Source organism: Sinohyriopsis cumingii, chromosome 2 (genome assembly GCF_028554795.1).
Source record: "Sinohyriopsis cumingii isolate HCF-2022 chromosome 2, ASM2855479v2, whole genome shotgun sequence".
Lineage (NCBI taxonomy): Eukaryota > Metazoa > Mollusca > Bivalvia > Unionida > Unionidae > Sinohyriopsis > Sinohyriopsis cumingii.
Window position 1 is genome coordinate 141,020,367 of NC_142962.1, and position 15,659 is coordinate 141,036,025.

The 15,659-nt window shown below is 34.5% G+C and overlaps 1 protein-coding gene across 2 annotated transcripts in view; it reads right to left on the reverse strand.

Annotated features, from left to right (window-relative positions):
- LOC149805954 (protein zer-1 homolog) overlaps positions 1-13,665 on the reverse strand; it is a 68,169-nt gene extending 54,504 nt beyond the window's left edge. For both annotated transcript variants that reach the window (XM_089950739.1, XM_089950740.1), the window contains exons 1-3: positions 13,503-13,665; positions 5,153-6,169; positions 1,881-2,039 (exon numbers count right to left, since the gene is read on the reverse strand). In XM_089950739.1, coding sequence (XP_089806865.1) covers positions 1,881-2,039; positions 5,153-6,168 — 1,175 coding nt within the window. In that variant the 5' untranslated portion in view covers position 6,169; positions 13,503-13,665. The remainder of the gene's footprint in view (positions 1-1,880; positions 2,040-5,152; positions 6,170-13,502) is intronic.
- Between the last annotated feature and the right edge of the window lie 1,994 nt (positions 13,666-15,659).

Consider the following 15,659-nt stretch of genomic DNA (forward strand, 5'->3'; position numbering starts at 1 on the left):
GATGTCAACCATGGTAATACCAAGACCTACTTGATTTCTACAACAGTAATAGCAAGACTTACTCGATTCCTACCATACTAACAGCAAGACCTACTTGATTTTTATGGTAACAGCAAGACCTACTTAATGTCAACCATGGTAATAGCAAGACCTACTTGATGTCAACCATGGAAATAGCAAGACCTACTTGATGTCAACCATGGAAATAGCAAGACCTACTTGATTTCTACCATACTAATAGCAAGACCTACTTGATTTCTACCATATTTATAGAAAGACCAGCTTGATTTTTATCATACTAATAGCAAGACCAACTTGATTTCTATGGTAGACCAACTTGATGTCAATAACAGTAATAGCAGGACCTATTTGATTTCTATCATATTAATAGCAAAGACCAACTTGATTTGTTACCAAACTAATAGCAAGACCTACTAGATTCCTACCATACTAATAGCAAGACCTACTTGATTTCTACAACAGTAATAGCAAGACTTACTCGATTCCTACCATACCAACAGAAAGATTTACTTGATTTGTATGGTAACAGCAAGACCTACTTGATGTCAACCATGGTAAAAGCAAGACCTACTTGATTTCTACCATGGAAATAGCAAGACCTACTTGATTTCTACCATACTAATAGCAAGACCTACTTGATTTCTACCATATTTATAGCTAGACCAGCTTGATTTTTATCATACTAATAGCAAGACCAACTTGATTTCTATGGTAGACCAACTTGATGTCAATAACAGTAATAGCAGGACCTATTTGATTTCTATCATATTAATAGCAAAGACCAACTTGATCTGTTACCAAACTAATAGCAAGACCTACTAGATTCCTACCATACTAATAGCAAGACCTACTTTCTATAGTAACAAGAAGACCAACTTGATGTCAACCATGGTAATACCAAGACCTACTTGATTTCTACAACAGTAATAGCAAGACTTACTTGATTCCTACCATACCAACAGAAAGACCTACTTGATTACTATGGCAACAGCAAGACCTACTTGATGTCAACCATGGTAAAAGCAAAACCTACTTGATTTCTACCATGGAAATAGCAAGACCTACTTGATTTCTACCATACTAATAGCAAGACCTACTTGATTTCTACCATACTTATAGCAAGACCAGCTTGATTTTTATCATACTAATAGCAAGACCAACTTGATTTCTATGGTAGACCAACTTGACGTCAATAACAGTAATAGCAGGACCTATTTGATTTCTATTATATTAATAGCAAAGACCAACTTGATTTGTTACCAAACTAATAGCAAGACCTACTTGATTTCTATCATACTAATAGCAAGACCAACTTGATTTCTATAGTAGACCAACTTGATGTCAATTACGGTAATAGCAAGACCTACTAGATTCCTACCATACTAATAGCAAGAAGTACTTTCTATGGTAAGAAGAAGACCAACTTGATGTCAACCATGGTAATACCAAGACCTACTTGATTTCTACAACAGTAATAGCAAGACTTACTCGATTTCTACCATCCTAACAGCAAGACCTACTTGATTACTATGGTAACAGCATAACCCCTTCTTGTCAACCATGGTAAATGCAAGACCTACTTGATTTCTACCATAGTAATAGCAATACTTACTAGATTTCTACCATAGTAGTAGCAAGACCTACTTGAATTCTGTGGTAGACCAGCTTGATACAAACCATGGTAATAACAAGACCTACTGGATTTCTACCATACTAACAGCAAGACCTACTAGATTTCTACCATACTAATAGCAAGACCTACTTGGTTTCTACAAAACCTTTGCACAGTATTCATTTCTAAAATACTGAGTTACAAATGTCATGTAAGGTTTAAGATTTTCAGCATGTTTCCACCTTACCCGCATGTTTTTGAACTCTGGATGATGCCTCCAAATCTGGTACGTGAAATATCAAGCGAAACAAGTTTGGATAGTTGCTGTAGTAACTTGACCAGATGCTTGTGATCATCCATGTTGTCTTCCTCACTCTCTAATGAACAATATGACAGATCCAAATGTCTACAACAGATTATATTATGTAGTTAAAAGAAAGCCTCATAAATAAATAAACCAGGGCAGATAGATAAGTAGGTAGATAATAGAGTTGGATACCACAAAAAAATTTGCACTATGGTAAACCACTGTATTTCTAAACATACTGTTATAAAGTTAATGTATCAGTCACATCCCATTAGATAACACAAAATAACATATATAAAAATGGTAGTCTTTTATATATATCTGATTGATACTAAACAATTCACTATGATATTGCCAGCTTTCTTTGATGAATGGTGCATGTGTTATTGAAGTCACCACTAAAGGACAGCTTTGGAAGATCCAACAAATACACATTTCTTTTTGTGGCTGCAACATCAAACAATTGTAGAACATTCACTTCATTTGCTTAGTATCTATACAGAACAATCAGTGTTTCATAAATAGTAAAAAGCTTTTTTTTTAAGTTACACAAAACTATTTTTTTCTGGGTACGTTTACTGTTCCTGCCATCAAAGGTTGGTCAATTGTAGCTAGTCCCAGTAGGGTGACTATTGGAGTGTATCACAGCATACTGCATACTTTACTCAGACCAGATTTCAACATAAGCAGATAATGGTATAACAATGTACTGTTAAGATGGTTTGCCAATACGAAAACAATAAATAGACAAGTGCATTTCATATCAAGTTTGCAGCTTCCTTACATGGTGCCTCTGAATTTATCCACTCCAAACCCAATATAAAAATTTAAGCAGCTAACAATGTCAGAACAAAAATAGTTGCCAGACTATATTTTTTCACCAATAAGAAAAAGAAATCACAATTTGCAACAATGTTGAAAACCAACACAATCCCTGAATAAGCTTTTAACACATTATTTTTCATAATTTTAAAAAGAAAATATATTTTGTCATGTATGAGAAAAATACAGGTATGTGAAATTTCAGGAGCCACACCATAATTGTCTTATAATGGAATTCATACACAATCTCTTCCCCAAAATGATAATATACTTTTTACACATTATTTTCACATTTATTTTCTTGTATGAGAAAAATACATGTGCATGAAATGTCTGGATCCATGCACCAGTCATGTTAAACATATCCAAATTTATGTTATAATGGAGCATGCTATAGTGGGGTTACACTGTATTAAGAATATAATTATCAATTTTTAGGTTCTAATCATTTCTAATCATGATTACACTATGTGATTATACTGTGAAGGACAATTATGATCACAATTATAGAGTTTCTTAAATCAATGATTACAGTTATGATAATGGCTCACTCTATAATTGATTACAATCACAATCGTGATTGACTCCATGCCTGTCACCCCCTCCCATATTAAATTGCAAAACAGCATAATGCAATAAAATCATTATTTATGGATGGTACATTTTAAGGCATAACTCTTGATAACATGTTGCAAGCCTGGTTAACCTTGTCATGTTTTGATGATGACCATAATATATACTAAGTTAACAGCAATCCACTGAAATAATTTTCATTGATCCACTAGGACACTGTTGTCTGACTTCTTGACGTAATCAATAAGTCTTGTCCATACCTTTGGTAATGCTCTAAGGTTATTATGTGCTTCTGACAGAGGGTAAAGATGTTTGCATTTGCAACATGCACACAGTGGAAAGAATGTTGGTATACCTCTGTCCTACTTCCCTGTTCTGTAGCTGAAATTTCTTTACATGTGGTAATTATGGCAACTATGCACTATCTACAGCAGACAGATGATAAATTGGCTGCACATATGTGCTCAAAAAATGAGCCTGAACTTGTCCAAAGTAACTTAAATTTAGTGGTTATTAAAATAGGAAAATTTATTATTTTGGGACATCAGACAATACCAGCTTCTGAAAGTGCAATGAATACATTATAAAATATAGAAGGTAGAAAAGGTATTGGCTCACTTTTTTTTAACAATTTACCTTTAAAGTCCTGTAAGTGAAAATGACAAAGAAGAGCAAGCAGTCTTTTCAGAGGTGCACATCTTAAGTAAGGTCAAGCAGTATACTTTATAACCTAAATTTCATCCATCAATCACACACCTAAATGATTGAAATTGAAATTTATTTTCACAATAGCTAAGATATACAAGGTCTGTATTAAATAACCAGATAACCAGTGAGGAAAATCTGGGATAATATTTTCTTTCAAAAATCAATTCTTATTCAAAGTGCAAAACTGTATGGTATAACCATAAGTACAAGCCCTCCATAAACTTTGGTCAAGGCATGTGGTCAACAACAGAGATTTTTGTGCAGAAACTACTTTTCTTCTTTCAGTCACAGACACCCTAACCTTTGACCCCCAAAATTAATAGGCTTCTTCCTCACCCAAGTGCCAACTATCAACAAAATTTAGTAATTGCAGACTGTCAAAGAATTGTGTGCAACAAAATGTTTATATGCATATTATACAAATGAAAATGTATTTGGGTTCCATTGCCACATACAGTGTTACCCAAGGGTGGTTTATTTTAGCAGTGCAAAGTGCCTGCAAATAGAAACCCAATCACAACCAAGTTCTCTGGTTGTAGATTTTACTACAACCAGGGATCTTATAGCCCAAGATTATCTTTTTATAATCACAATAAAAGTTTTGCCAGGAGGCTATCCACCTTGCACAAGCAATCTTCAGCTGTAGAGGTCTGTGAAATATAAAATTGCATTCTTTCATGTCGTTTTATATGACATATATTGGTTCTTTGCAGAATTTATTCCAGATTTTACAGAGATTCAGACCCATGTCACACACCACCATACTATCAGACAGACTATAGTCTGTTTCAAGTTAGCCATTTTTTATAACTGAATAGAAAGTAAAATGAGTTATACAACACATGCCTTAAAGGATGAGCAATATTCAAATTCTTATTATCCAGTGAAATTATTATTGTCAAGCACAGATTCATGTACAAATGTATTTAATTATATTAATAACCTCATACAGTAGTTTCATGAAACAATTTAGTGTGTAGTCTAGCCAATTCATGTATATGTATGTATGTTACTGTAATTGTACTTAAGCATATCTCATCTCCTACAATGAAGATGTAGCTGTAAAGCAACTAAAATTGGAAATGGAAATATTTCCAATGTACCTTTACCTTAAGTTCTGAAGAATACTAATGCGTTCAAAAGCATCTGACTCAAGAGAACATTGTGTCAAACAGAGGGAAGTTAATCCCCTCAGGCAGGAAAATGACTCCAGGAGCTCCATGGGAATAGGTTCCATGTATGGATGTGACAAACCTTGTACTGAAACTGTCCTGTATCCAAATGATGAGAGTTTCTTGTGCTGCAGCAGTACATTTCCAACACAGGATGTATCCAAATAGGAATCATATTCATAAAGGTGCAAAGAGGATAATTTAGGAAAGGTCAACATTTCCCACTTTGGTTTCCCTGGGCCTGAGGATGGTTCTGAATTATCCTGGAATGCCTGTCTGCATGCAGGCATTCCAGTTTGGTTTAATGTCTTCTTCTGAGCCATCCTGACATTATCTGCCTTTGTGACTGATTTTTCAAAATGGCTTTCCTCCTTAGAGAAAAATATCTGCCTAAGCGTATCACAGGGTGCATCTGGTAATATCAATTTCTTAAGTGAGTTCACCTGACTCTGAATTATAGGCCTAAAGGCATCCACTCCATCATCAAAGAGAGCACAACGCATGGATATTTCTTCTAACTGGTGCTCCTTTAAGGATTCTATCATACTGGGTGGGACCCGTCTCTGAATGTTTCCACAAAGCAACTCTATCCGACTGACATGAGTATACTTCTTGCAGAAAAAATACTGAATATCTTCAATTTGGTTTATATTAAGGTATGAAAAATCTGGCAGGCAATAGTTGATAAGGTAATGTAATAGTCTATTACCCAACACTGTTGGCAGAGTTATGTGACCAGATCCTGCTGATGTATCTAGTGAGGCTATGCTTGTTTCAGTAGACTGACTATTGTTATGGTCATTTTGTGTGTTCAGCTGTGGAGATTCAATATAAATCCCTGTTGATCTCAGGATCCGGCTAATGTTGTTCACTGCATAGAAGACACAGAGATCTTGAAGGGTATCTGGCTTGCTCTCTGGCCATTTGATCCCTTCCTCAAACTCGGCAGCCATTCTAGTAAGATAAAATGCATTTTATTTAATATTCAATTGTGACTTTTTATTATAACCTTACATTTTTCTATGTTCCTTATTAAAATAAAACTGTTTTCACACATATTGTCAATTCTTTTTCTTATTTTACATAATTCTAAAATGTTATTTCAAAATTTAAGCAAACAAAACAATTAGAAATGGGAATGCATTAAAATATGCTCAAAATAATATCTGATTTACTTCAATGCCGTACAGAGTGAGATTAACTGAAAATGGCAAACTTTATCAATGTCAACCCAAAGAAAATATTAAAGAATTTAACAAATGATTTTTAAAGCAAAAACACCCCAAGGAATTCAAATAAACTGTATATGCATGTGCTTAAGTTGAGCTCCACAGAAAGAGAAAATAAGGAATTTTTGTATCAACCATGCTTTGTTTATTCTCATATAATTACATTCCTTCATGTTGGGTTTTCTTAAAAACCATGTTCAAACTTTGTCTTGCATACATAATTTTTTCTTTGCTAATTTTTCATCAAGGCGGTCCTTATGGGATTATAGGCACTGTACACAGTAAACTACCTAGTATAAATAAATTATTATTATTATTATTATTATTAAGGAACTCTAGTCCATGAATAAAAATCTCAGCTGTCAGAAGTTTTATTCTGAATCTATATACACCTCTCCCTTGAAACCTTGATAACTCACATGCTAAGTGATCAACAAATATAGAACATGACACAAGCAAGGGCGCAAGTTAGTGTCATAGATTGATTTTGGATTCACCATTGTGGAAAATTATCACTGAATCATGAAAGTTATAATCTCTATTGTCTTAAACAAATATTAATCCAAAGGATTTTAATCTCTATTGATATGGAATCCTGTGAAGTCAAATGAAGTCCATAAATTATGTGTTTTCCTTTTGTTGATGCTAATGGCACAATAAAGGCTGATGACTGCTCCAGTGGCCTGGTGATTAGAACATCCACCCCAGATGTGGGAGGTCACAGGTTCAAACCCTGGCAGAGTAATACCAAGACTTATAAAAATGACTTATAAAAGAGATACTAACAGCTGCCTCACTAGGAGTTCAGCATTAAGAGGTGAGTCTTCAGACTGGTCAACCTGGTGTCAGAATAATGTGACTGGGCAGGACATGATGCTACATGCCTCCAGCATGATGCCCCCATGCTAGACATCACTATAAACTGCCACACTGCAGATATCATGGAGATATGATTTAATTTTTTTTAAAGCTATGTTAAAAACCCAACACATATACACACACGTCGTGCTGAGGAAATGGAAGCTAAGTGCCTTTCCCAAAGAAAATACCATCCCAGGCTGGCCTGGGCAGGTGTTTCACCCATGACCCTGGAATTATGAGTTCAATGTTCTACCAACCGAGCTATCACACAGCTCTATAGATTAACTATGTATAAAGTTGACATGCAATACTAAAAAAAATTCATATGACAATAATGTAAAAGTTACCTCCCTTTAATACCTTAGGTGTATCCTTTTTGAGTGAAAGTTCATAAATTAAATCACATCTATAACCGATCTGAGCTGAACTATCACTATATGAATGGTCTTGCATGTTAGCATGAACTATTTTGTCAGTTCACATGCAATTAACTGAATCCAAGACTATGTTGTTTATAATAATGAACACAGTAAGTATTTGTCCGATGATCCCAAAAAACTACATCTGGATAAGCAAAATATGTAAAGGAAAACAAATAAATAGCATCTTATTCAAATTTACAAGCAAATATAACTTTAATTTCTTCAAGTATAAGCCACCACATTAACCAATTAGGCTGAACCTCCATTCAGATTATTATAGTGTTAATACATGTTTTGCTGTATTCAAATGTTTCCTGCACAAAAGTTCAATTGGTCTTTTCTGACTGCTCCAGCAAATATGTATTGCCATTATTCATACATGATCAATTAGCAAGTACATAAATCATGTACCAAACAGCTATGAAAAGGAAATTTAAACTTTACTCACGTAGTTGATGAATGAGTACAGCTGAGAATATAAAGGCACATAATGCAAACCTGCCAGAACAAACTCAATCATATCAAAATGGGATGATGGAAGCTTCATTTATCCTCATTTTTGTGGGTATACTGTGATAAGTCATATCTGTCCATCCATCATTCTGTCAATGTATTCCTTGTATTTACACTGATTGAGGGAGAATGATTATAATTTGGTATAACATTGTTGGGAACATTAGCAAATGTCAATTGAGGTTTTGAATCCTAGATGCAGGCCTAAAGTGCAGAGGGAGTCAGGGTCAAGGGTCACAAAATAACAGATAATAATGGACTCTTCACTGTAACCTGACCTTTATCTACAGTGACTGATGGAAGGTGACCATGTTAGGTATGATGTTTCAGGAGGATTAGCAAATGAGAACAGAGATTTTTAACCCTGAATAAATAGAGTCGCTGAAGAGAAATAAAAAAGTACAGGCATCTTTGACTAATACCATCTATAGTAACGTATTTAAAATATCTGGAGATAACTGACCCTTTCTTTGCTTGTTTCATCCTGTTAAAGAAGCCTTAAGTTCACAGTAAAACTTAAACCAGTTTAGCTGCTGAGTAAGTCCAGTTATTATAACTGCTTGTTTTTTTTGCTGTTGGTTATCGTTTAGATCTCCATACCATATACACTTGATGATAAGATGTTCCAACTGAAAACTGCACAGACCCAGATCTGCTGAAGAACAATATGCTGGCAGATCTGGTTCTGTGCGGTTTGTTACAAGTAATCAGGAGGACAAACAACATAACCCCTGGTCTACAGGTGCATTATGCTATCGCAGATATCAGGATCCTTGTTGTTTACAGTTTGATTCGACTTGTAAGTGAGTACATATGGTACATTATAGGTGCCCTAGTCACTAGTCATGATACTAAGCTGTCCTGTGTTAGTAGTAACATTGAAACTGATATTCCTACATTCCCCTCCAACATGATACATCACAAATTAATTAGACATTGCAAAGTTGTAAAATGCGTGAATACTTACTTTCAATGTGACTGACTTTAACATTGTGCAGTCTAACTTGGTCATCATCCATTATTGCCAACATTTTACAAAAATGGGATTCAAAGGGCTTATTACATAATAAGTGGGTTCATAAGTTATCCAAGCATCAATTAATGAATGTACTCTGCTGCAATTTCAGTATCAAACAAACAGAAAACTGTATTTGTAGAAAATATGTAAAGGCATACAACAAGAACATAAGGTCTTAAAAACCTGACCCAAAACAAATGTTTAATTTGCATCCATGTAGTAAAATAGAATCCTTTGTGTGGACATGAGTAAGCTTACTGGGCAATTCATAAAACAAGTATAGTGAATATATTAACAAAATCGTTAAAATTTTAAGATCTCCAAAGAAATAAAAGGAACTCTCTACAAGTGTACAACTTACAAGACATTGCAATTCTGAGTAACATAAGTATTTCAAATATTTTCTTCTAAAATATACTGCCTGGCTGCCCAGGGCAAGTTGCAAGATCTTCTAAGGCAGTGCTATTGCCTGGCTGCCCAGGGCAAGTTGCAAGATCTTCTAAGGCAGTGCTATTGCCTGGCTGCCCAGGGCAAGTTGTAGCATCTTCTAGGCAATTTCTATTGACCTTGTCATCTGCAGATTTCTGAAAACTGAGAAATTTCAATTCTTTAATGTAGACAGCTCATGAAAAGATTTGGGAAGACTGCATATGGCAGCTACACTGTACTAGTGTAGTCCAAGTCTTCAGGAACCAGCAAATGGGAACTCATTAGCAACAATGACAACCCATTTTCACTGGCTATGTAGTACATCAATATAGTGAATTTGGGAGTTTAGTAAATGGAAAACAACATGTGATTTTCTTCATACATTAATCATCATGCATTTACAATGAGATGATACAACAGCCCATCCAAAATGAAACGATAAGAATTTTTCTACTTAAGTATTTGTGTGTGCATTCATTCTAGTCAATATTTAATGCTACCAGCAAAAGTATGTATATATGATCTCAGCCAACATTAAAGACAGTCTTGTGTCTGTCACAAGATACCAAGTTTTGATGTGTTTTTCAAACTGGGTATATGAAACAGGCTATAAAAAAAATCTCTTGTCTGCTCATATTTCCAAGTGATGCATGAAGAAAGGAAAGTCTCTATTTCAAAATTAAAATTCAAAATTATTTGGAAATTTAAGCAGATTTAATATTTTGAACAGTGTTGAATAAGTAGAGCTGAGCAGGACAAGTAAACTTTCCAAGTAATTTGCCCTGCAAGACAAGTAGCTAATTGAAAAAAGCTTGAGCCATGTTACTATTTCCCTATGTTGGCACTATAAATTACTAACAAAGATAAAGTTTGAGCCATGTTACTATTTCCCTGTGATGGCACTATAAATTACTAACAAAGATAAAGTTTGAGCCATGTTACTATTTCCCTGTGGTGGCACTATAAATTACTAACAAAGATAAAGTTTGAGCCATGTTACTATTTCCCTGTGTTGGCACTATAAATTACTAACAAAGATAAAGTTTGAGCCATGTTACTATTTCCCTGTGTTGGCACTATAAATTACTAACAAAGATAAAGTTTGAGCCATGTTACTATTTCCCTGTGTTGGCACTATAAATTACTAACAAGATAAAGTTTGAGCCATGTTACTATTTCCCTGTGTTGGCACTATAAATTACTAACAAGATAAAGTTTGAGCCATGTTACTATTTCCCTGTGTTGGCACTATAAATTACTAACAAAGATAAAGTTTGAGCCATGTTACTATTTCCCTATGTTGGCACTATAAATTACTAACAAAGATAAAGTTTGAGCCATGTTGCCATTTTCCTATGTTGGCACTATAAATTACTAACAAAGATAAAGTTGAGCCATGTTACCATTTCCCTATGTTGGCACTATAAATTACTAACAAAGATAAAGGTGATCAAAATTGTTCAGATCATTATTTCAATAAAAGCAACATATCTGGCAATTTAAAATTTGAAGGCTTATGCTGCTGTATACAAAATAGTTGCCTTGCAGTCACTGATGACTGTAACATAATTTTGAGGTTGTATAAATGGTGTAATGGATAAAATTTTCTAATAAAGGAACAGATGAAAAATGCATAATTTAGCAATAAATCCAACTCTTTTAGATTTAAAAATGTAAATGGAAAAGAGAATTTTCAAATAAAATACATTCCCTACCACAGCAACATGGTAATTTACCTGCCAAAATCTGCCAGTGCAAACGACTACACATGTGCAGACCCTTTTTTTTCACAATACCCCCAATGGAGTAGCACACCCACCCAACCCATTGATTTAAAGTCTTTAACTGGCACTTCCAATTTTATGGAATGCCATGCATGTACTAGTTAATAACAGGCAATGACTAAGGATTAATAAGAAAACCAGCAAGCGAAGGATAAAGAGCAATGAGGGACTGATGTTAGGTCTAAGTTAACATAATGAATGAAAAAGTCCAAGAGAACCATTCGATTGCAATGAATGTAAAAACAGTCCAAGAGAGCCATTCGACTGCAACTTTCTCAGAAAGGCTTTCACACCTGCACCATCATAAGGTCTGGAACTGTAGGCTGAGAAATAATTATGAAAACATAATTTTGCATAATAACTGCATAGAATAATTATGGCAACTTACAGCAAATGGCTGTTCAAAACACAGTGTCTTAGCAACCAGTCTTTTCAGCTCATCGGCTGGACATATCTGGCAAAAATCATCATTTTAAAAGCTTTTTATCTAACACATATCCAACAGAACTGACTTTTTGACTGACTGTAATATTACTAAAGTCAGACATTATGAATTTCTACTATGGAACTCATACTCAGGCTTAATAAATAACTGTTTATCTGCATAATAAATAACTGTTTAACTGTGTTTCATACAGGTCAAAGCTGAACTTTTTCAACCTCTTAACGTTCAAGTATGTAAGTTAGTGCCTTCAACTGAAAACCTGAATTTTTTTTAATAAGGGTGTGACCAAAATTTAAAATTAAATTGCTGTTTTATGGTGCAACAGCCATTGTATAATGTCAGGTTGCTTTTCTGGGCATGTTTTTCTTGCCATAGGTACTTAGGGATCAGCTAGTCAGCACAAATGCAACATTAGTTACTCACCTGGTGTTTTATATACATCTTGGCACTCAGGCAGATATTTAAGACAGACTTTTAAATGAGTTTTTCATTGTGAATGCCTTTTCTAGGTTAGTACCAGAGGAGAAAAAAGATCAGTGTTTCCATTAATGAACATTTTGGCATAATATGCACCCAACTTCTCTGAGATATAAAACAGATGGCCTTGGGACTTTCATTCCTCTATCTGTATGCCCAAATAAAAAACCCTTGTTGCCCCAACTGTTCCGAAACAGAACAGTGCCACTAAACCCAGTTAATTAAGTGATTTACATTACTCAGTAAAACAACAATGCAGTTCCTGATAAGTAACTATTACTGTATCAACCTTGTGTGGACACTGGTAAGTGTGTGTGTGCATGTGATTTTTAACATAGCTTTAACAATTTTTCAGTCATATCACTACGATGTCTGCAATGTAGCAGTTTATAGTGATGTCTAGCACAAGGGCATCATGCCGCATACATGTAGCATGATGTCCCACCCAGTCACATTATCCTGACACCAGGCTGACCAGTCCTTACACTAACCTCTTAATGCTGAGCGCCAAGCAAGGCATCTGTTCGTACCATTTTTGTAAGTCTTTGGTATGACTTGGCCAGGGATCAAACCCACGACCTCCCGCATTTGAGGCGGACGCTGTAACCACTACGCCACCGGAGCAGTTTGACACTGGCAAGAGAGAAAAACTAAGTCTAAGGTTCTAAGAACTTCTAGTCATTTTTTTATTTATTCATATCTTTGCAAATTGTCAGTGAAAGTCACATTTATTTCCAATCAGACAATTCGCACTTGCATTCAAAACTATGGCCCTGGGAATCCACAAGACTGGGACAAACGAATAATCTGGATTATGTGGGACAGACCATTTAATTTTCAGAGGCTAGGGGTTGGGGAGAACGTGGGATTTATTCGGAACATTTCTGGTCCAAAATAGCTTGAAAAAAATTATTCTTGCTACGATTTAAAGAGAAACAAAGAACCAGTTATAATCAATGCATTATCTGAAATTAATAACTATCTTGGGATAAAAGAAAAAAAAACAACATACGACTAGAATGAAAACACCAGTGCATATCCAAAAATTAAATGGTTGATCCCATTATAGTTATAGTATAGACCACAATTAAACTGTTTTGTCTACCTACCTCTGACGATATTATCTTATAAATAGAGATGTCCTTTTCACATATTACTTTTGCTGTAAGTTACTGATTTTTCATTGGCAAATATTGCATCTGTAAGTTTTAAGTGATATCATAACAATGGTCATACATGTAGTGCTTTTCACATCATAGTAAACAAACAACATTTCCGGTTAGGGATAAACAACCTTGCGATTGAGCTTTATACCCGGATTTTGGCTGAATTGCTACTATTATTACTGGTAAATAACGTAATACCGACGTTTTGCCGCGATAACTATGCATGTGAGCTACTTTTGAGAAATAAACTGAAAATACACCTAAGTAATGTCGGATATACAATCTAGTAGCAAATTAACAGCTTCGAAATGATACTGTTCTACACCTCAATAAACAGTTATCACATAATTGATTTTGGCGGGGGAGGGGTACAATGATGCACGTCAGTTAAGTTTCTACGAATGTACGGACATCTAAATTAAAATAAAATATCAATGTATTCTAAACATAAAAAATCATAGGTGTCTTATGTATAACTATACAGACACATCTACCACGATAGAATGTGTCTGGCATTGTTATAAACAAAAGTATATGGGACATTTAAGGATACATTTGTTCAATCTATCTTTCATCCGAAAATTTTAACGACTAGCATTGTTCCACAAAGATTTCAAGATAAAATACTAATAGATATTCTTGTAATGATTAAAATGCATACTTTCTCGTTACTTCCTTAAAATTGAATACATTATAGTTTACAGCCTGTAAAAGGCACAGTTCCATCTTGGAAAGCTTAAAAGACAATGAAGACTACCATTAAAACGTTTTCTTATCATACATTCACTAATGCTTGTCCACACAGGAGCGCAGTACAACGTGCAGCAAAAGATTTTAATAATCTAAGTTTGATATTCAAAGAACAATTTTTTAATTTATGTTAAAGCATGTTTGTTCGAACGCACAAAGTATGTAATGTCTTATGATACCTTCGCCATATGACTGATTGGATTTTAAAATATGACCCGAATATGCAAGAGCAAGTCCGTTGAAAAATAAAGAGGGAAGAGATGGTAATTCAATAATAATGTGGACTTAATACATCTTTAGAAGGTCTACTATACGCACTTTACAGTATTAGATAACACATACAAATATATACAACGACAAGATTGCAAAAACAAACACCATGAAATTACACAACAAAAAAACACTGACATTAATTAAGGCAGTTGTTACGTGTTTAGGCTCGAATAAACATTAACACAAGAAAGAGTAAAAACAACAAGCTTTAAAAAATATAACAAATAATTTTTTTCCCTGGAAATATACTGTAAAAATGAAAAAATATGAGAACTTACAATTTCCAAAATCAAATCCAAAAATAATACAAGAATAATTGAGGAAAAAAATTTGAAGTCATAATAATGAAATGTTCTAATGATTCCAAGTTCGAGTCCAGACGAAGAATTCATGATGGAGGGCGGTGATGTATGCTGTAACTTGTACTGTGTTGAAGTCAACAGTTTCTTGTGCAAGCACAATAATTAATCCTTTGGTCTTGGAAATCTAAATAAAATTTTCAAGAAATGGCCTTGTTCAAGAATTCTGTATGAATACAATAATATTTCCAGACAAACGAATTAATCTCTTAGAGTCCAAATAATCTGAAGAAAAATTAACAAATAACTCAAAACCTCAAAAATTCAATACTGGTCACAACAGAAGAAAACAACTACACATCATGTGTTTAAAAGCCCGGACTCGGATCTCTCTCTCTCTCTCTCTCTCTCTCTCTCTCTCTCTCTCTCTCTCTCTCTCTCTCTCTCAACATCACTAAGTATTTCGCAATTTCGGAAATGCCTAATTGAGAAATAGAGGATCACGTGATCATGTTTACTCGTAAAAATCACATAGCTCCTGTATGTCCTTGATAAGAACCAAGCATTTTACTCCGAGAAAAAGTTGTTTCCTTGACCCTCAATCAAGGCCAGGAACTATGTCAAAAATAGAAACAAGTGTTTCTATTATTAGGTATCTAAGGAAAAATTCAGGTTAAACTGAATTTTCTGGAAATTATCAGATTCCTAGTAAACAAAATTTCATTACATTGACAGGTAAAGAAAATATAAAAAAAACTCCAAAACCCACAAACAATCA